This window comes from Bos indicus, chromosome 20 (assembly GCF_029378745.1).
Source record: "Bos indicus isolate NIAB-ARS_2022 breed Sahiwal x Tharparkar chromosome 20, NIAB-ARS_B.indTharparkar_mat_pri_1.0, whole genome shotgun sequence".
Taxonomy (NCBI): domain Eukaryota; kingdom Metazoa; phylum Chordata; class Mammalia; order Artiodactyla; family Bovidae; genus Bos; species Bos indicus.
The window spans coordinates 10,067,394-10,090,302 of NC_091779.1; the positions used below are offsets into that span (position 1 = coordinate 10,067,394).

A 22,909-nucleotide genomic window follows, 5' to 3' on the forward strand; every position below is an offset into this window, starting at 1 on the left:
ACATAAAAGTTACTGGCGGTAAGGTAACAAACCATAATAAATTTCATCTATTGAAAAACATATATACTACTCCTTAAAAATATACAATGGAAATTGATAGAATTTTTTAAAAAGAGCATATTGAATACACTTAAAAAACACATTCCTTTCCACAAAACAGAAGCAATTTTTACTTTTTAAAAATCTCTCTCTTACAAATTTAAGCTTCCTTTCTAGTGATGTCAGAGTAACAAGAGGGCTGAGAGTCAAGAGGCTAGAGTGTTAGTTCCACTTCTGCCACTCATGGGGAAGAGATAAACCTTTATATTTTTTCTGTCATACCACCTCCCCTGCCAAAGTGGTCAATCTCACCAGTGTTCTCTTGAACAGATGTGAGAAAGTGAACTCCATTAGATGAGTCATACATCGCTCTAGGGCCATCTCCCTGGGCCACTGAGGTCCCCAGTTTTTAGGTGTACAGATCCTTCCAAGGAGCGCCCTAAATCCCCACACAACTCAAATCCATACATAACCCGAATCTGCACACAATCCACATAGCACATGAGGGATGGGGCCTCCCCACATGCTTAGAGTGGGTTGAGAAGGAGCTCAATACATACTACTTCTGTTAAAAACACAATAAAAATCATTTTATTTATTTACAATGATTTAGTACACCGAGTGGGCTTTCCTGGTAGCTCAGACGGTAAAGAATCTGCCTGCAATGTGGAAGACCTGGGTTCGATCCCTGGGTTGGGAAGCTCCCCTGGAGAAGGGAATGGCAACCCACTCCAGTATTCTTGCCAGGGAAATCCCACAGACAGTGGAACCTGGCAGGCTACAGTTGATGGGGTTGAAAAGAGTTGGGCAGGACTGAGCAACTAACACACACACAGTACACTGAGTACTAACATTTTAAATTGTAGGAATATACCCAGACATTGTGTCCATAGTTTATAAAAGCAGCAACAAAGCAAAAACTGATGCTCAGAGACTTCCTAATGGTCCAGTGGTTAAGAATCCACCTTGCAATGCAGGGGACACAGGTTCTGTCCCTGGTCAGGGAACTAACATCTCATATGCTACAGAGCAACAAAGCCCAAGCACCTCAACTACTGAGCCCATGCACCAACACTAGAGAGTCCATGGGCAAAGGAAAGATCCCGAATGATGTAACAAAAATAACATGTGCCACAACGAAGACCCGAAGCAGCCACTAGATAAATATATATTTTTTAAAATGATGCCCAAACAGTTAAGGTTAGGGCACAATCAACAAGAAATTGGAGGAGTCTTAGTTCTAATTCCAGCTCTGAAATACACTGGCTAACCATATACTCATGGTGACAAACAGGTGAAAGGTGAAATGGTCATATAATACATGGTAGTTTTTACAAGGCATTTGCTCCATATACTTTGTTATAATGCTTACAACAACCAACCATCTATGGATTATCTTTTTTTTTTTTTTTTGCACACGAGATGCAGAGGTTCAGTAACATGGCTAGGGTCTGGGTGTTAGGAAGCAGCGTTGTGCACCTCCGAGCCTCTGCGCTCTGCCCTCCTCTCTGCAGCAGCAGACCTTAGCTCCCTCCCGATCTGGGGCTGAGCTCAGGACTCACATCCTCCCCCGATGCTCCTCACCTTTCCCTAGGCTGTACATCAGAGAAGGCGTATGAGGGCCACCCAACACAGAATGTGCAGCTCTGGTTGGTGTTCGGCCACCGCATGAGGGTCTGTGTGGATGGTGCTGCTGGGAGTCACCCAGTGTATAGCCCAGGGCCCTAAGGATAAGTGAAGCTGAGACAGGTGCCCCAGAGCCAGGACTGATGTTCACTCGGCACAGACCCACGTGGGGCACTGCCAACGCTAAGTTAGATTGGCTGGGTGTCTGTCTTTGATTCATCAACGAACCAGAATGACATTCAAAGTATTTAACCATCTGGGGAGCTCCCTGGTGGTCCAGTGGTTAAGATTCTCTGTTTTCACTGCAGAGGATGCGGGTTTGATCCCTGATCAGGCAAGCCCTGAAGCATGGCCAAAAAGTAATCAATATTTACCCATCTGGCTTCATGCATCCCTATAACTGTTTCATCTGCTTGTCAGGAAGAGCTCCCCTCCCTTTCTCTTTCCTCTCCATCTCTCTCTCCCCCAATCCCTTCCCTTCTTTGTTCTCTTCCTCCCTCCCACCCCCTCACTTTCTTTACAACTTTAAAAGAAATGCATTTGTTTCCCAGAATTTAAACAAGATAGAAGCGAACAAAGTAAAATGTGAAAAATCCCTCTCCACCTCATCTCCTAACAAACCCAAACCTTAAGATATCAATTGTTTGATTTGTATATTTTAACTTTTTCCTCTGTATATTTCAAACAAGTCCAGATACTACACATTTATATTGCTTTTTTTCTTACTGAACAGATCAGACATCCTTCCATTTCTGTGAGCCTGGCTGTCTGTGTGAAAGATGACATATAATGCTAAACAACAGCCCAGTTTTTTTTGCGGTGGACCTAAGATCTAACCAGCAACTTCTTTGCATGTGGTAGGTGCATAACAAGTATGTTAAATAAAATGAGCCAAAGCACACTGCAGATCCAATTATTAGATTACAGGAAATACAGGAAGTAGAGAAACATGTTAGATGACACCAGAAAAACATTCCGCCAGACCCAGGGGAGGAAGTTTTACAGGACAGACTACACGGCTCCTTTCATGAAAAAGTGACAAGAAAAAGTCAGGGAGGAGGAAATCTGTAAACTAAAAATCTTGAGATATCAACCAAATGTAATGTATGGACCCTGTTTGCATCCTACTTCAAATCAGTAAAGAAAGTAAACAATAAAGAGAGAGGGGATGTGGACATTTGAACACGGCCTCAGATATTTGATGTGATTGAGGAATGACTGCTAATCCTCTTTAGGAGGCAGAATAATACTATGGTTATGTTTTTAAAAAATATTCTTGCATTTTAGAGTTATATGCTAAAATATCAACAAGTGACATTATATAATATCTGAGATTTGCTTTAAAATAATCTAGTTATTTTTATTTCTGGGGAAAAGTATGTGAGAGATGAATGAAATATGATTTGGCCATGTGTTGATAAATGGTCTCTATACTTGCATATGAAAATTTCCAGAATGAAAGTTTTAAAAATTTTAAAGGAATGAATGTGTATTTGGTAGATAAAGTCATGTAGAAAATACTAGTAAATGTAACATTAGAAATAATTTTTAAAACATGTTTTCTAAACAGAGAACTCAAGACCACTGTAATAATCAAAACTCTTACTGAGTTTTTGAAATACAATGTTTACATTTGGTATATATTCAGCAGTACATGAAACCATTTGTAATGCTGTTTTAAACATTGTTTTATACAATTTTACATCATCGCAATACAAATTATCCATATTTATTAAGGCAGATTCTGAAACTTCTACTTGGCAAATCATATCTTATTTTGGATAATAAAACAATATTAAGAAATTATTTTGAAATTATATAATTAAAAAATTTCACAGTGTCATCAGGGCTTTCTTGCTTGAATAAATTCTGGAGCATTCTTATTTAGGAAGGAGAAAGGTCAAAACTGAAGGTTCTGCTCTGGGAAGGTGATGCTTTAGTTTTGCTTTGTCTTAAAAAAAATTACAAGCAAAAAATATTTATCTACTTACTTAGGGAACCACTTGGCATGTTCCTTCCAGGGGTCGTCATCGTCTTCCCAATTTCCCAAACATCCACCACAGGAAAAGCACTGGACAGTGTCGTGTTTACCTACATAGGAAGCAAGGCACTTAGATGGCCTGGCAACAGCACCGTGGGATCGTCCAGAAGGGCTGTCTCTGCAAGCTGACTGCCCTGCGCATAGATGAGACATGCTCCATCACGCCTGCTCATTCACACTCTCATCTGGCTGAATCCCCACCCACAGTCCCACTGCCCTCAGTGACCATTTCTGAAGCCTGAACCTCACCTCTCAGCGGCGGCCATACTTGACACACACTCCGAGCTGTTGGACTCAACATGCCCACGGAAGCAATGGGGAAGCAGAGGACCCTGTACTCACGAAGTAAAGCGCAGAAGACTTAAGCTGTAGCATTGCTATGAAATTTCTGTGGAAACGTGGGCATAGTTTTTTCCACTTTTGAGATGTATGTTCGACAAGTATATTTTTCTTTTTTGACAACTGTTTTTAGGGGAGTTACAAAAGGATCAACTTTCAAAACTAAGAGGAAAACCAACTTGCGGTTTAGGCCTTTTGAGATATAAATAGTACACAAACTGGTAGGCAAATTAAAGTCAAACTACAAACCAGAACCGCTGTGAACATGACAGAAAGACGTGGTTTTTCTGCGTTTTCTCTGCTTCCGTCTCTTGGTCAATTAGGACATTAACTATAATATCTTGAAGAAATATGTGATAAGTGCACTGTGACATCTGGGGAATCCTATACTAAAAATCTTTTAAATTTTCTTCTTTACATCCAACTTGAGTAACACTATCAATATGAATTTCTTCAAGCTTCTGCTATTAATTAACAATAATAGTAGCAATTAACATATCATATATCCAACATATGAAAGTGTTGGTTGCTCAGTCATGTCCAAGTCTTTGCGACCTCATGGACTGTAGCCCCCCAGGCTCCTCTGTCCATGGGATTCTCCAGGCAAGAATACTGGAGTGGTTGCCATTTCCTTTTCCAGGGGATCTTCCTGACCCAGGGGTCGAATCTGGGTCTCCCGCATTGCAGGCAGACTACCGCTGAGCCACCAGGGAAGCATGTACTGTGAGTCAAGTGCTGTGCAGTGTACCTGAGGTGGAATGTAAACACTTTGTTTCTTTTTTTAAACTTTATTTTATATTGGAGTACAGTCGCTCCCTGGTGGCTCAGATGGTAAAGAATCCGCCTGCAATGCAGGAGACCTGGGTTTGATCCCTGGGTTGAGAAGATCCCCTGGAGGAGGGTATAGCAACCCACTCCAGCATTCTTGCCTGGAGAATCCCATGGACAGAGGAGCCTGGCGGGCTACAGTCCATGGGGTCGCAAAGAGTCAGACAGGACTAAGTGACTAAGTACAGCACATAGTCGATTAACAATGTTGTGAGTTTCAGGTGGACAGCAAAGGGACTCAGCCATACATGTATACGTATTCATTCTTCCCCAAACTGCCCTCCCATCCAGGCTGCCACATAACATTGAGCAGAGTTCCCTGTGCTATACAGTAGGTCTTTGTTGGCTATCCTCAGGCACGTTTCTTTAACTCTTTGGGCCTCAGTGACATTAGCTGTGAAATGGGGGAAAGGACAAATCTCTTGGATCAGTGTAAGTGCTGGATCCGTGCCTGGTGGTGGTGGTGGGCCTAGCATCGAGTAGGTGCTCAGTAAATGATAGCCGTATGTATTAATCAGTATTCTCACTCAGATCTGTCATGACATTTATCACGTGGCTAGGACAACTCAAACAACGTACAGTTTACTTCAGTATTCTTGCCTGGAGAACTCCGTGGACAGAGGAGACTGGTGGGCCCCTGTCCACAGGGTCACAAAGAGGTGGACATGACTGAGTGACAGCACACCCAGTTTTCTGAAATGCAACTTGACCTATATGTTATAATTAAACTTAAGGTTAAACACACACACACACCAAAACCCTCCAATACTGCAGCAATTAAAAGAACAATCACTTAAGAATTTAAAAGAATCATTTAAAAGAATCAGAGAACAATCCTTTAAGAGCAGTAAAAGGTGGATGGGTAAGAAGGAGACTAGGGTCAGGCTGACCTCACGGTTTATTTTCAGGGCCTTAGAAATCCAGTCAAGTATTATCTAACGTCCAAAATTTTAGAAAAAGTCACTTTCTTATTTTGCATATATTTTTGGTAAACTGACATGTTGTATTAAAGCTAAAGTAAAATTACTGAAGTTGAATCTTGAGAAAATAGATGTTCCTAGCATAACATGTTGACCAAGTGAGGAAAGATTTACAAAATACTGCAACGGAGCAAAATATTGCAACCGAACCTAAGCTTAATTCCAGTGAAATATTTCAGAAAATGATTTCAAATTACCTGTAAAGACAAAGCCAGCAGCTGAGAGCTCCCTTGGGGACGTCCCTTGGGCATAAAATGGCCAGTTCTTGAAGGATTCGAGTCTGGCCTTCTCTTCTTGGTATCTGGCTTTGTCGTCCCTCCTCAACGTGTTCTCTGGCTTCTGAACTCTTATATCATACTTGGCAATGTTACCAACATCTTTACCCAGAAGGAACTCACAGTCTGGATGGAACTTCTTGTGGTGTTCCATGGGGGTATTCTGGAGGCTAGTACCGAAGAGGATTAAGCTACAGCAGAAGCACTGAATGCCAGATTTTGTGCCAGTTAAATAAAACCCGGCCTCTGCCATCTCCTGCGACGTCCACGACCTGAAGGTGTTATAGGTCACAAAAGTCTTTAACCTTTTTGCTTCACTACGCATTTGTGAATTAAAGCCTTTTTGCATTTTTTCCCTGTCTCTGTGCTCTTTTTCTTCTATTTCTTTTACAAATTGAAGTGCATTTACACCTAGAAAAGCAGACATCTCTGGGAGCAAAGCATAATCAAACTGTGAAATCCTCTCCTCAGGGGCTTTCTCCTGGGTGGCCATTTTCTGAAAAGGGAAAAAAAGAGGTTCATGAACATTGTCACTTGGTTTACTAGTCCTGAGATTTGTTTAAGCCCTTTATTTTTTTGTTTTGCTGGTTATACCATATTTCTTTTTAATTGGAGGATAATTGCTTTACAATGTTGTGTTAGTTTCTGATGTACAACAACAGACTGTAGTCCACCAGTCTCGTCTGTCCATGGGATTCTCCAGGCAAGAATACTGGAGTGGGTTGCCATTTCCTTCTCCAGGGGATCTTCCTGACCCAGGGATCGAACCTGGGTCTTCTGCACTGCAGGCAGATTCTTTGCCATCTAAGCCACCAGGGAAGCCCATACAACAATGTGGATATATCCCCTCCCTCTGGAGCTTCCCTCCCACTCCCCCCACCATCCCGTCCCTCTAGGTCATTCCAGAGCGCCAAGCTGAGCTCCCTGCGCTCTACAGCTTCTCAACAGTGCCTGCTTTACACGCGGCAGCACGTGTATGCCAATGCTACTCTCAGTTCGTCCCACCGTCTCCTTCCCCTGCTGTGTTTCAGCCCTTTACTCTTTTCTTCTGAATTACAGTGCTCTTCTGCTTATAACTTAGTCTAATTCAGAGAAAATATGCTAGTAGGTCTGTAACAGCAGACCTTTATCCTGCCTTCAACAGTAAGGTCACCTATGGAGTCCTAGTAGTATCATAGTATCAATCGTCACTTAAGATAAAAGGATCAGTTCAGTTCAGTTCAGTCGCTCAGTTGTCTCCAACTCTTTGCAACCCCGTGAATTGCAGCACGCCAGGCCTCCCTGTCCATCACCAACTCCTGGAGTTTACTCAAACTCATGTCCATCGAGTCGGTGATGCCATCCAACCATCTCATCCTCTGTCATCCCCTTCTCCTCCTGCCCCCAATCCCTTCCAGCATCAGAGTCTTTTCCAATGAGTCAACTCTTCGCATGAGGTGGCCAAAGTACTGGAGTTTCAGCTTCAGCATCAGTCCTTCCAATGAACACCCAGGACTGGTGTCCTTTAGGATGGACCGGTTGGATCTCCTTGCAGTCCAAGGGATTCTCAAGAGTCTTCTCCAACACCACAGTTCAAAAGCATCAATTCTTTGGCGCTCAGCTTTCTTCACAGTCCAACTCTCATATCCATACATGACCACTGGAAAAACCATAGCCTTGACTAGATGGACCATTGTTGGGGGATCTTCCCGACCCAGGGAGTGAACCTGGGTCTCCTGCATTGTAGGCAGACGCTTTACCGTCTGAGCCACCAGGGAAGTAGATAAAAGGATAGATTAGGGGAAATCTGTATCATCATATAACAAGTTCAAAGACACATGTTTGCATTCTCAACATTTCAGGAATCAACAAAGTATTTCGTTTAATGCCTACAGGTGGAGTTGGATAGTTCCACATGACCAACTTTGCTCTGTGTGCCCCGCCTTAATCAGGGTCAGCTGATTTGGAATTTGCCCGTCTACCTGCATTTCTGCAGAAGTTGCAGCTCACTGAAGATCTTATTTAAGCCCAAGCATGCCCTTCATCTGGGAGTACTCAGTGTAAAGAAAACTCCTTTGTCTCTAAGACGTTAAGTCCATTTCAGCAGTGGTTCCTCGGGAAGCTCTCATCAGTCCACAAGGTTACTGGGCTTTTTGACTGAAGAGCGCCTTCATTTCAGTTAGTGTCTTCATGCGCTCTCCCCGTAGAATTCCTTTAGCGGTTAGCAGATAAGGGCCACATTCCAGCCAAAAGAAGTATTTGCTCAACTCTCCCTTTGGTTTCAAGTCCCTTCCCTTACAGAAGAAACCAGCCAGCCTGGTGGACTTGGCAGCCTAGGGCTCTTCCTTAGTACACTCATCACTACTTCTTAGTACTTTCATTGTTGCCAAAGCAGCCCAGGCCATGAAGGGGAGAAAGGTTTGGAACCACTGATCCCGGGCTGGCTGCGGAGGCCTGCCTTGTTTGCCTCACTGTTTTTGACTGAATTCCCCTCTCTCTGAATTTGTTTTAACCTATTTAAATGCTTCCGCTGGCTCTGGATCTACCACCTTTAAATTCCATTGCTGGGGTGGCGGGGAGGAGAGGGGAAAGTGCTGTGCTGTATTCAGTCAACTCAGTCGTGTCTGACTCTTTGTGACCCCATGGATGGCAGCCCACCAGGTTCCTCTGTCCATGGGATTCTCCAGACAAGAATACTGGAGTGGGTTGCCATTACCTCCTCCAGGGGATCTTCCTGACCCAGGGATCAAACCCAGGTCTCCCACATTGCAGGTTAATTCTTTACTGTCTTGAGCCACCAGGAAAGCCCAAGAATACGGAAGTGGGTAGCCTTTCCCTTCACCAGGGGATCTTTCCAACCCAGGAATTGAACTGACGTCTTCTGCATTGCAAGCAGATTCTTTACCAGCTGAGCTATCAGGAAAGCCCATAAATGAACTATACTTCAATTTTTAAAAATAGCAAAAAGAAAAAAAATCTATTGGTATGCTTTCCCCCCAATGAATAATTATAGTACTAGAGTGAATTGAAATCAGGATGCCTTCATCAGCCAACCTGGCATCAGTGGTTCTAGGTAGTTCTCCCACTTTTTTTCTCCTAAACAAAGCCTGAGCCAGCGTGTAAATAATCAAGTCAAAAACTGTTCCCATAATCCCATTCACAGTGCCAACTTCAGCAAGTACACAGGGTCAGATAAAAGAAAAAACTCACAAGGCTCTACATAGTATACTTACTTCAGACTTTAATAAAGTTAAAAGATATGATACAAAAATAAAAACAAAGGACAGGCCAACATCAGCGTGGTCTCAGACTCCAGGCCCAGCTTCTAGGAGCCTTCCTCCGCTATACAGTCCGTGCTTCATTTTAGGTAATGAACCACCTAGACACGTGCTAGGTACCTTTGTCTCAGGGAAATCACTCTCTCACCTAAGGAGGGATATTCTCTGCCGCTTCGGTCATGCAGCCCAAAGCAGGACACCTAACTTGTCTCAAGCAAGCTGGAATGGGCTGCCCCTGTCCTCTCAGATTCTAGCACAGGGCTACATTCATCGTAGTTAGTATGTTTCACTTAGGCTTGGCCAATAGGCAATGCCATAGCTCCAGGCCTCCCTGGAGATAAACAAGCACAGGGTGGCAACAAACTCCCTGGAATCCCTCCTGCAGGTCTACAAAGTTCAGTGCTCAGTTTTGCTAGTCCCAGGGCCTTTCTGGGGAGATCTCCAAGGCCTTCTCCAGGTTTCATGCTCTTTAACCGCGGTACTAACAGGACCAGTGCAGCTGCTGTGTCATGGAAAGGATTTAAGTCCACATCTGTATGACTCCAGTGCCCTGTCCTTTTGCCTCCAAAGAGAAACAAGAGTAAGAGAAACAAGAGGGTCATAAGTGGAAAAGTACTTTTGCCAGAGGTGGTAATTTACTTACCTCGAAGTTAATCCAGAGTCCCAGCTGAAAGGAAGGAGAAAGTAGAGAGTAAATACAACTATTCTCTTTGTCCTTTTAATGGGAAGCAGCGAGAACAATTTGAGGAACTAACACCCAGAACAAATTGCAATTTCCTGAGAAATCACCAGTAACTTCCCTAGGGTACTGAGTCATCAGGGTTAATCAGGACTCCAAAGGCCTCACAAAACCAAGTCCCACAACAGAAGTATTTTATTCTAAATAATTTAAGACTGATTAATGTTTCCGCTGCTAGTACATACATGTCTTTACTACTTTGGTGTTAGCTTCCATCTTTCCTGTATCTTTTTAGGGTTTTCTCTTTTATCCATGGGTTATAAAATCTCAAAGTGACTGTGTCTTGGTGTGGGTCTTTGTACATTTACTGAACCCAGTGGACGTGTTCCAAGCTGAACACGTGGACCTCCATCAGTCCCGGGAAATTATCTTCTATAATTTCTTTGGTAATTTCCTACTGCCTACTATTCTATTTTCATTCTTTCTCGTATTCCCATTATTCAGACGGGAATTTATCACCAAAGGTTTTTTTTTTTTTTTTTTTTGCTTATATATTCTTTCCGTCCTATGGCTGTACTTTCTGGGAGACTTCCTCTTCAGCATCTTCCAACTTTCCAATAGTAATTCTAAATTCAGCAATTATACTTTCAATTTCCCACAGCTCTTTTTTCTTTTTAATTTTATTTCATTTTTAAACTTTACAATATTGTATTAGTTTTGCCAAATATCGAAATGAATCCGCCACAGGTATACCTGTGTTCCCCATCCTGAACCCTCCTCCCTCCTCCCTCCCCTACCCTTCCTCTGGGTCATCCCAGTGCACCAGCCCCAAGCATCCAGTACGGTGCACGAACCTGGACTGGCGACTCGTTTCGTACATGATATTATATATGTTTCAATGCTATTCTCCCAAATCTCCCCACCCTCTCCCTCTCCCACAGAGTCCATAAGACTGATCTATACATCGGTGTCTCTTTTGCTGTCTCGTACACAGGGTTATTGTTACCATCTTTCTAAATTCCATATATATGCGTTAGTATACTGTATTGGTGTTTTTCTTTCTGGCTTACTTCACTCTGTATAATAGGTTCCAGTTTCATCCATCTCATTAGAACTGATTCAAATGTATCCTTTTTAATGGCTGAGTAATACTCCATTGTGTATATGTACCACAGCTTTCTTATCCATTCATCTGCTGATGGGCATCTAGGTTGCTTCCATGTCCTGGCTATTATAAACAGTGCTGCGATGAACATTGGGGTACACGTGTCTCTTTCCCTTCTGGTTTCCTCAGTGTGTATGCCCAGCAGTGGGATTGCTGGATCATAAGGCAGTTCTATTTCCAGTTTTTTAAGGAATCTCCACACTGTTCTCCATAGTGGCTGCACTAGTTTGCGTTCCCACCAACAGTGTAAGAGGGTTCCCTTTTCTCCACACCCTCTCCAGCATTGATTGCTTGTTTTTGTTGTCTATTTCTTTCACGAGATCTAATTTTCTTAGCCAAGATAATTTTTTAAAATCTCTACTGCAATCCTGTCAAACGACAAAACTAAAATAACAAGTTTGTTGCTCTTCAGTCAAGGGAAAACAATCCGTGGACTGGAGGAACACAGCATCTCACGGCAATGGAGTGCTGCTCCAAAGGGAAGGGCGGAGGTCGAGGGGGAGAGTGAAGGTAGGTTTCATAGGGAAGAGGCATGATTGGCCAGGAGGTCAAGGATTCATTAAAGGGTAACATGTCCTGTTTTCTAGGGTCAGGCAATCTAGGTAAAGCTGAGTTGGGGTGATTCTGATTGGTGTATACTAGGGTTCGTTGTCAGGCGTTTCCTGAAAGTGCTGGCTGACCTGGATTTAGATTTGTGACTTGGGCCAGGTCACTGAGGTCGTCCCCATTTTCTGGGTCTAATGTGCAAACTATCTTTATCAGTACTAATCCAAATAGTGTTCATCTGTTTCCTGAATGATCTGTTTCCTCCAAGGCTAATTACTATTTACCTTTATGTTGAGATTTTTCACATTACCAGCTTTCCTCCAATGTGTAGAGACCCAGGGTTTTCAATTCATGTTTGAAAATTAGGTGATTGCAAAGCTGACTGATCAAAATTCTGGTTAAAGAGTCTGATTAAAAGCCACATGAGTGTGATCTGAACTTTACGGAGGAAGATTGGGGAGCTAATACTTGCCCAGGAGAAGCCCTCAACTTCAGAGAAACACCTCAGAAAATGATTTCAAGTCAGTTGTAAAGTCAGAGATAGCAGCTGAAAACTCATCTAAGGAACATAAAAAGACCAGTTCTTGAAGGATTCTTTGTTTGGGGATACCCAGGACCCACACTAGCTCCTCTAAGTCAGTTTATTCCTTTTTTTTTTTTTTTTAAGAAGAGAAGAAGCACTAATGTTTTGCCTTAGTGATAAGACCTGCATAGTCAACAGTCTGATGGTGAGGCAGACGGAGCTGGCAGCCTCTCAGAGATTTTTCAGTTAGTCCCTTGGCTCTCCTGCCCACCTTCTTAGCTGGCATTCTGGGCCACCTGCTGCTCCAGGGTTCTCTACAAGGTACAGTCTCCAGGTGTTACATGTCTATTCAGGCTGCGGGCTCTGTCAGTCTGCTTCATTGGTTACTATTATTCTATTTGAGTTTCCATCTTCCAAAAATGTGTTAAAATATTCTGTGTGCTGATGGTCCCCTCCTGCTTTCTTAATTTTTCTGGGTTTATAATTTCAAAAATCATTTCAATAATATTATGCATAATAACTAAAATTTGTTTAGCGCCTACTACTTGCCAGGCACAGTTCTAAGTACCTTAGATATGTCCATTTAATCCCTTTAACAGTCCAAACAAAGTAGCTATTTTTATTATCTCCATTTTACAGATGAGGAAACCCAGGCATAGAGGGGTTCTGATTAATCAGTCTGGCAATGGAGTTTACACTTTTAGCCACTGTTCCATAAAGCCTACTACATATTAAGAAAAGGCAAAAACAGGTGTCCCTCTCCATTTTGGTAGTTCGGCCAGTTGCTGAGTTAAACTGTTACCAGCCTCATTGGCACGTAAACTCTTCTGGCCAAGCCCTGTTTCCACAAGGCCATCTACTCAGCCTAGGAGCAATCATTGTTAAATAGTTGACTCCTCCTAACTTTCGTATTAACACATATAACATTACAATGACAGTGTTTTTTAGGACACTTTCCCTGGTACATCCAGCTGCTTCTGCTGCTAAGTTGCTTCAGTCGTGTCTGACTCTGTGCAACCCCATAGATGGCAGCCCACCAGGCTCCCCCGTCCCTGGGATTCTCCAGGCAAGAACACTGGAGTGGGGTGCCATTTCCTTCTCCAATGCAGGAAAGTGAAAAGTGAAAGTGAAGTCGCTCAGTCGTGTCCGACTCTCAGTGACCCCATGGACTGCAGCCCACCAGGCTCCTCCATCCATGGGATTTTCCAGGCAGGAGTACTGGAGTGGGTGCCATCGCCTTCTCCAATCCAGCTGCTTAAGAACCAACAATTCTTTCTACAGGAGTTCAGAGGTCAGGGGGACTCTACATTGCTGACCCTTCTGCTGATAAAATTTTGCCCCATCAACCTACTCCTCACCTATAATATATACACCAATCACACTACATTTATTTTAGCACCTTGTAGATTTTGTTACCCTTATAAATTGAATTTTTTTTTTTTTTTTACTATTCTATCTTCTAAATGTTTATTGATGATATATAGGACTCCTGGTCTACTTTTAACATCTGACTGTAAATATTTTTGAATTTTCTAAGTAGATATTTGTATTATCTGAATATTATGATGGTTTTGTCTTTAGCATCATTTTGTTTTCTTTTTGAATCAAGTATATCCTTTAATACAATATTGCTTAATAACAGCAATAATAGATATCTTGACTTCGGCAGTTTGAAGATATCTAGTAGATATCCTTTATCAGTTGAAAGAGCTTCTCTTTTACTCCTAGTGACAGGAAAAACATCTGCACAGTCTTAACTGGAAAAAGATATACATACCACCTCTATATAGCAGAAAGGGGAAAAAAAATCTCCAAAGAAAGAAAATGTGGGTAGCCAAAAAACAGACACATATGTCCACAACACAATCGGAAAAGAGAATCTGACGTTTTGAGTTTTAAAATACTATTTTCAATGCCTTTTTTTAACCAAAACATGCAAACACATCTAGAGAGCAGTATCATTTAGCCATTTTAGGGCATAGGTATGTATCTCACTGTGGCTTTAACTTAATGACTTAATTGCCTATTCATATATTTCCTTTGGTAAGGTGATCAGATCTCTTGCCCATTTCTTAATTACTTTTTGGTTGCATCAGGTCTTCCTTGCTGCTCGTGGGCTTTTTCTAGTTGCAGAGTTGGGGTTACTCTCTAGTTGTGGTATGCTGGCTTCTTAACTGTGGCCCAAGAACTGGTTTCTCTCATTGCGGAGTACGGGCTCTAGGTGCACAGGCTTCAGGAGTTGTGGCACATGAGCTTAGCTGCTCGGTGGCATGTGGGATCTTCCTGGACCAGGGATTGAATCTGAGTCTCTTCCACTGGCAGACGGATTCTCATCCACTGTACCACCAGGGAAGTCCTTGTCCATTTTTAAGTTGGGCTGTTTAGTAGGATTCTGCAGTGGTGCTTGACAGTACTGCTGTCCTCATGGTAGAATGAGCTCACCAAAGTGGCTGCCACCAGCATCTCTGTCCCCAGGGAGTGACTGGAGATGTGAGCGTGCACAGCCACACCGAGGGAAAGCCAGTAACGTCAAGGCTGGCTGTAATCTGTGGAACATCTTGTCATGTGGGGATAGGCACAAAACTGAATTTTTCTACCAAGCATCTGGCCACTTGTTTTTAGCCATGGTCCCTGGGTCTTGGCTGAATGAAAGTGGTCAGTGTTGGTGGCAAACTGATAGACCACATGGGACAGGGTCATGCCAACTTTGCAGATGCCAAGCATATATGCAGTTTAAGCAGTCGCCTGGATCTGAGTAAGAAGGCTCAGCTTGTGGGGTTCCTCACTGTTGATTTACATGTTTGCTGAGATTTCCACAGCAACCAGTCTCCTTCAGCAGATCTGACACTAAAGGGCATGGCCTCTGGATTGAAATGTTTTAAGTTTTAAAGTAATACTATTTTCAATGCCTTTTTTTAACCAAAACATGCATACACACCTAGAGAGCAGTATCATTTTGCCATTTTACAGCACAGGCATGTATCTCATTGTGCTTTAATTTAATGACTGAATTGGCTATTCATATATTTCTTTAAGGCCTCTGGACCTTGACGACCTGCTTTCAAGGCGTGCATCAGTACAGAAGCCAGGCAGGCAGCTGGGCACCCTGTCAGCACTCTCTACTTGTGTGGGGGCCTGAGCAAGAATCCCTTGTCTGTGCAAATGTGTACAGGTGGAATTCCACAGAGGTGGAATCTGTCCTTGTGGGTGCTGCTAGTCTGAGAGCCTGTGCCTCAGGGTGTCTCACTTCTGTACAGGAGGCCATGGCAAAGAATGAGCCAAGTTGGGAAAGCTGTGCTTTTCAGATGAGAGGATAAAAGACATCATGACAAAAATATCAAATATTCCTGAAGCTGGTTGAACACCAGAAAGAGTATGCAACAATCAAGAAACGAGGTCTAACAAAGCCTGCAGGTGCTAATGCCAGATTTTATGTCATTGCAGTGGGGACCTTGGTCCTTGCGGCATATACTGGGGACCCTTAGACATCATTTCATGATTCTGTACCGTCTTTCAATTTAAAAAGACCTGGGACGTGTGCAGTCAGAAAAAACAGTAAAAACAAGATAAATTGGTCATTTACCGTTTATTATTGAGCTGCAAGAATTATGTATTTTTAGACACTAGTCCTCTGTTATATGTTTGCACTGCAAACATGTTCTCCCCATCTATGAACTCTTTTTGCTTTCTTAATGGAGTATTCCAAAGCAGGTATTTTAAATTTTGATGAAGTCTGACTTTAATTTTCTCCTTTTAAGATAGATGCTCTTTGTGTCCTAAGAAATCATCACCTACTCTTAAGGTTGTGATGATGCTCTAAAAATAAACATTTGTGTGGTTTTAAAAAATTAGCTGTCAACATTTAAAACTTTAAAGTCCAGATTTTCAGTTTCTTTTTAAATATTAAAATATACAGTCTGAGGGAAACTACATTTTCAGAAATAAAAAATAGGTTGGAGCTGAGTAATAGTTACCTCCTTTGAAAAAACTGTTTTCTTCTGGACCAGGTAACAGATGCCCATGTATAAAATTCAAAAGGTAGAAAAGGGTGTACCGAGAAGACTACATCTCTCTACCCCTGCTCCATCCAGAGGCTGCCTCCTGCAGATGGAACCAGCACTTTTCAGGTGCTTACCACTTTGCATTAACCTGGCTCCTTTTCAAGTATTTGCATAACCTGCCCAGTCCCCTCGGGCATTTGAATTTGCACCAGGGCCCATTTCACAGCCTCTCTTCTGCATTCCCACGCACTTGGCAAATCCTCAGCACTGTCACATGGACCTCTTCACAGGTCTGCCTCTTAGGCTGGGAGGGTCACAGGGCCGCAAGGTCAGGGTTTGTTTCCTCTTCTTGGTATCTATATCCAGACACCTAGGGTCTCATCAGACAGACAGCAGATGTACAAGGTTTGCTGAGTGAACTAATGGATAAATGAACAAATTGTGCATTACTTCCTGTGCCCTGGCCTGAGATGTGACTCAAGTAACAATTTAGTCAGGTGAAATCAAGAATTTATATCCCATAAGAATTCCATCTATGTCCCCAGCCCACCGTGTAACAGGTCTCCATAGAACCGAATTGGAACACATGGAAAGAAAACAATGACTCTCCTATTCTTACAGAACTGGACCCAAAGGGGTATCAGGACACTCTGAGGCTACTTCTCAGATGCATGACAATCTCCTATGCTCTTTTCTTCCTTACTATAGGCCCTAGGGACTCATGGTTCTTGCCCTTTCTCCTAAACGCTCACCACTACAGACAGGGGAATTCCACTGCCCCACTTCCCAAGGGCTGGTTGTACCACCCTTGCTTTTCACCATTCATGAAGGCTTTCATGTTACAAGTGTTGTGATTGTTACAGAGATATAGACAGCTGAACACAGAGAGGACCACAAACAAGGAATTTCACAAATTGAGAAATCTTACAAAATGTTTACAGTTCCTCTTCCCTACTGCCACTCTGAGCAACAGTGAAAGTGAAAGCACTCAGTCATGTCTGACTCTTTGTGACCCCATGGACTATACAGTCCATGGAATTCTCCAGGCCAGAATATTGGAGTGGGTTGCCATGCCTTCCTCCAGGGGATCTTCCCAACCCAGGGATCGAACCCAGGTCTCCCACATTGCAGGCGGATTCTTTACCAGCTCAGCCACAAGGGAAGCCCAAGAATACTGGAGTGGGTAGCCTATCCCTTCTCCAGGGGATCTTCCTGATGCAGGAATCGAACTGGGGTCTCCTGCATTGTAGGTGGATTCTTTACCAACTGATCTATCAGGGAAGCCACCTCTGAGCAGCAGAATCCCTGTTTTTCCCTCACTGTGTCAACACAAGTTAGTGTTCCAACTGTGACCTGTACTCAGATGTACAGTGGATCAACTTGTAAGCCTCAGATGCAAGACTTAGCATGCTTTTAATCTAATTACTTATCTTCTTCAGCCTCCACACAGTACTGCCATCTTCACCTTGCAGTTACTCTAGGGCAAACACGGTCACGACAAACACAAACAGTGCACATCCTGCCACGTACACTTGGAACATATGTACCCAAATAAATGAAAAAGCAATTTTACTACAGTTCATCTTCAACCCCCAGCTCTATACCCACAGCTTTATTTGATGAACATGATTGATTTCAGGTCCTTAACTAAGAACTAACATTCGTTACTTTATTTTGTCTTACCACAACTTCCCAGGATTCCATAAATTTTACTATTTTTGAATACTAAACTATATAAAAATATTTTAAAATAATTCTTACTCTCATCCATTGTTCTCTAGTTTCCTATGTATTCTTCCAGTGTTTCCTTTTTTTTTAAACTTTATTCTTTTGGCTGCATGGTGTAGCTTGTGAGATCTTAGTTCCCCAACCAGGGATTGAACCTGTGCCCGCTGCGTTGGAAGCACAGAGTCCTAACCACTGGGCAGCCGGGGAATTCCCTTATTTTTTTTTTTAAAGATTTATTTATTTTTTGGCTGTCGTGGCTCTTGGCTGCTGTGCACAGGCTTCTCCAGTTGCTGGGTGCAGGCTTCTCCTTGTGCTGGCTTCTCCTGTGGAGGAGCACAGGCTCCAGGCCTGTGGGCTGCAGTAGCTGCGGCTCCTGGGCCCTGGAGCGCAGGCTCAGTAGTTGTGGTGCACGGGCTCAGCTGCTCCAAGGCACGTGGGATCTTCCCGGACCAGGGGTTGAACAGGTGTCCCTTATGTTCCAAGACTGATTCTTAACCATTACACCACCAGGGAGGCCCCCAAATTCCCTCATTAAAAAACACAAAAAACAGCTTTCGTGACATACACTTCACACACCATACAACTCAGCCTATTCAAAGTGTTTAATTCAGTGGTTTTTAGTGCAATCACAGAGTTGAACAATCATCACCACAATCAATCTTACATTTTCATCAGTCCAAAAACAAACTCCATATTCATTAACACTCACTCTTGCCCCTAGCTGTCTGTAGTGTTCCCTTGTGATCTTTATTTCTGTGAGGTCCAAAGTGATGTTTCCTCTTTCACTCTTGATTTCAGTAATTTGAGTCCTCTTTTTCTCTTGGTCAGCTTAGCGAAATATTTGTCAAGTGGTTGGACTAACTTTTGGTTTCACTGATTTCCTCTATTGCTTTCCACTGCTGCTTCTTTCAAATACAAATATATATTCTTATTTTTCTTTCTTCCTTACATAGCAGGTAGCATATTATATATCCTGAACACTAGTATATTCTGAAGGGTACACTTTTGGTAGAAGGAAAATGATCCTCAACAGATCTAAGCTATAAGAATAAATCAAGAGCCAAGAAAGTGGTAAATATGTGATAAAATCATAATAAACACTAACTGGTTAAAACAAATATAAATGTCTAGTGAAACACCAAAAGAAATATACAATGGTAATAATATATAAGGAAGGAAGGAGGCAAATGAGGTTAAATAAATTATCTGTGGGGAGGGCAAAGGTACAAGTTAACTTTAGGTCTGATGTTATGTAGGAGTATTGGAAGCAATGCTTCCCCAGATTCTCCTGGCCACTTCTTTCTTTCCAAGGTGCTGCCTGCCTCCACCTCTGCACTGCTGCTGTCTTTGCCCAGCTTCCTGAGCTGGCTGGAGTCCAAACTGAAATGCACCAAGCCTATCTGACTTTACAGAATTGGCTGCAATGCCATACCACTGACTTTAGTTCAGTTCAGGTCAGTCGCTCAGTCATGTCCAACTCTTTGCAACCCCATGGACTGCAGCACGCCAGGCTTCCTTGTCCATCACCAACTCCGGGAGCTTGCTCAAGTTCATGTTCATTGAGTCAGTGATGTCATTCAACCATCTTATCCTCTGTCGTCCCCTTCTCCTCCTGCCTTCAATCTTTCCCAGCATCAGGGTCTTTTCAAATGAATCAGTTCTTTGCATCAGGTAGCCAAAGTATTGGAGCTTCAGCTTCAGCATCAGCCCTTCCAATGAATATTCAGGACTGATTTCCTTTAGGATGGACTGGTTTGATCTCTTTGCAGTCCAAGGAACTCTCAAGACTTTTCTCCAAAACCACAGTTCAAAAGCATCAAATCTTCAATGCTTAACTTTCTTTATGGTCCAACTCTCACATCCATACATGACTACTGGAAAAACCATAGCTTTAACTATATGGACCTTTGTCAGCAAAGTAATGTCTCTGCTTCTAAATATGCTGTCTAGGTTGGTCATAGCTTTTCTTCCAAGGAGCAGGCCTCTTAATTTCATGGCTGCAGTTACCATATGCAGTGATTTTGAAGCCCACAAATATAAAGTCTGTAGCTCTTTCCACTGTTTCCCCATCTATTGCTGTGGAGTGATGGGACCGGATGCCATGATCTTTGTTTTTTGAATGCTGAGTTTTAAGCCAGCTTTTTTCATTCTACTCTTTCACTTTCATCAAGAGGCTCTTTAGATCTTTTTCTCTTTCTGCCATAAGGGTGGTGTCATCTGCATATCTGAGGTTATTGATATTTTTCCTGGCAATCTTGATTTCAGCTTGTGCTCCCTTCAGCCCAGTGTTTCTCATGATGTACTCTACATATAAGTTAAATAAGCAGGGTGACAATATACAACCTTGACGTACTCCTTTCCCAATTTGGAACGAGTTTGTTGTTCCATGTCTGGTTCTAACTGTTGCTTCCTGACCTGTATACAGATTTCTCAGGAGGCAGGTCAGGTGGTCTGGTATTCCCATGTCTTTCAGAATTTTCCACAGTTTGTTGTGATCCACACAGTAAAAGGCTTTGGCGTAGTCAATGAAGCGGAAGTTTTTCTGGAATTCTCTTGCTTTTTCTATGATCAAACAGATGTTGGCAATTTGATCTCTGGTTCTTCTGCCTTTTCTAAATCCAGCTTGAACATCTGGAAGTTCTCAGTTAACATACTGTTGAAGACTAGCCTGGAGAATTTTGAGCATTACTTTGCTAGCATGTGAGATGAGTGCAATCGTGTGGTGGTTTGAACATTCTTTGGCATTGCCTTTCTTTGGGATTGGAAGGAAAACTGATTTTTCCAGTCCTGTGGCCACTGCTGAGTTTTCCAAACATGCTGGCATATTGATTGCAGCACTTTCAGAGCATCATCTTTTAGGATTTGAAATAGTTCAACTGTAATTCCATCACTTTGAGTAGCTTTGTTTGCAGTGATGCTTCCTAAGGCCCACTTGACTTCACATTCCAGGATGTCTGGCTCTAGGTGAGTGATCACACCATCATGATTATCTGGGTCGTGAAGATCTTTTTTGTACAGTTCTTCTATGTATTCTTGCCACCTCTTCTTAATATCTTCTGCTTCTGCTAGGTCCATACCATTTCTGTCCTTTATTATGCCCATCTTTGCATGAAATGTTCCCTTGGTATCTCTAATTTTCTTGAAGAGATAGCTACTCTTTCCCATTCTATTGTTTTCCTCTATTTCTTCACACTGATCACTTAGGAAGGCTTTCTTATGTCTCCTTGCTATTCTTTAGAACTCTGCATTCTGATGGATATATCTTTCCTTTTCTCTTTTGCCTTTCACTTCTCTTTTTTTCTCGGCTATTTGTAATGCCTCCTCAGACAACCATTTTGCCTTTTTCCACTTCTTTTTCTTGGGGATGATTTTGATCACAGCCTCCTGTACATTGTCAGGAACCTTCTTCCATAATTCTTCAGGCACTCTATCAGATCTAATCCCTTGAAACTATTTGTCAGTTCTACTGTACAATTGTAAGGGATTTGATTTAGGTCATACCTGAATGGTCTAGTGGTTTTCCCTACTTTCTTCAATTTAAGTCTGAATTTTGCAATAAGGAGTTCATGATCTGAGCCTCAGTCAGTTCTTGGTCTTTTTTTTACTGACTCTATAGAGCTTCTCCATCTTTGGCTGCAAAGAATAGAATCAGTCTGATTTCAGTATTGACCATCTGGTGACGTCTATGTGTAGAGTCTTCTCTTGTGTTGTTGGAAGAGGGTGTTTGCTATGACCAGTGCGTTCTCTTGGCAAAACTCTGTTAGCCTTTGTTCTGCTTCATTTTGTACTCCAAGGCCAAACGTGCCTGTTATTCCAGGTATCTCTTGACTTCCTACCTTTGCATTCCAGTCCCCTATGATGAAAAGGACATCTTCTTTTGGTGTTAGTTCTAGAAGGTCTTGTAGGTCTTCATAGAACCATTCAACTTCAGCTTCTTTGGCATTAGTGGTTAAGGCATAGTCTTGGATTACTGTGATATTGAATGGTTTGCCTTGGAAACAAACAGAGATCATTCTGTTGTTTTTGAGATTACACCCAAGTACTGCATTTCACACTCCTCTGTTGACTATAAGGGCTACTCCATTTCTTCTAAGGGATTCTTGCCCACAGTAGTAGATATAACGGTCTTCTGAATTAAATTTGCCCCTTCCAGTCCATTTTAGTTTGCTGATTCCTAAAATGTCAATGTTCACTCTTGCCATCTCCTGTTTGACCACTTCCAATTTACCTTGATTCGTGGGCCTAACATTCCAGGTTCCTATGCAACACTATTCTTTACAGCATCAGACTTTACTTGCATCACCAGGCACATCCACAACTGGGTGGTGTTTTCGCTTTGCCTCAGCCTCTTCATTCTTTCCTGAGCTATTTCTCCACTCTTCTCCAGTAGCATATTAGGCACCTACTGACCTAGGGAGTTCATCTTTCAGTGTCCTATCTTTTTGCCTTTTCATACTGTTCATGGGGTTCTCAAGGCAAGCATACTGAAGTGGTTTGCCATTCCCTTCTCCAGTGGACCATGTTTTTTCAGAACCGTCCACTATGACCTGTCCGTCTTGGGTGGCCCTACACAGCATGGCTCATAGTTTCATTGAGTTAGAGAAGGCTGTGGTCCATGTGATCAGTTTGCTTAGTTTTCTGATTGTGGTTTTCATTCTGTCTGCCCTCTGAAGGATAAGGATAAGAGGCTGGTGGAAGCTTCCTGATGAGAGGGACTGGCTGTGGGGGAATCTGAGTCTTGCTCTGATGGGCAGGGCTATGCTCAGTTCAGTTTAGTTCAGTTGCTCAGTCATGTCCAACTCTGTGACCCCAGGGACTGTAGCACGTCAGGCTGCCCTGTCCATCACCAACTCCTGGAGGTTGCTCAAACTCATGTCCATTG

General features: G+C 42.6%; 1 protein-coding gene across 5 annotated transcripts in view; it reads right to left on the reverse strand.

Annotated features, from left to right (window-relative positions):
* The window catches only part of LOC109574990 (general transcription factor IIH subunit 2), a 79,662-nt gene that overhangs the window by 32,076 nt on the left and 24,677 nt on the right, over positions 1-22,909 (reverse strand). For 2 of the 5 annotated variants that reach the window (XM_070774565.1, XM_070774566.1), the window contains exon 17: positions 18,612-22,018. In XM_070774565.1, coding sequence (XP_070630666.1) covers positions 21,711-22,018 — 308 coding nt within the window. In that variant the 3' untranslated portion in view covers positions 18,612-21,710. Of the gene's footprint in view, positions 1-3,656; positions 3,757-6,050; positions 6,625-10,028; positions 10,053-15,865; positions 16,719-18,611; positions 22,019-22,909 lie in introns of those variants that run through there. The other 3 variants (XM_019983071.2, XM_070774567.1, XM_019983057.2) reach the window with 3 other exon arrangements.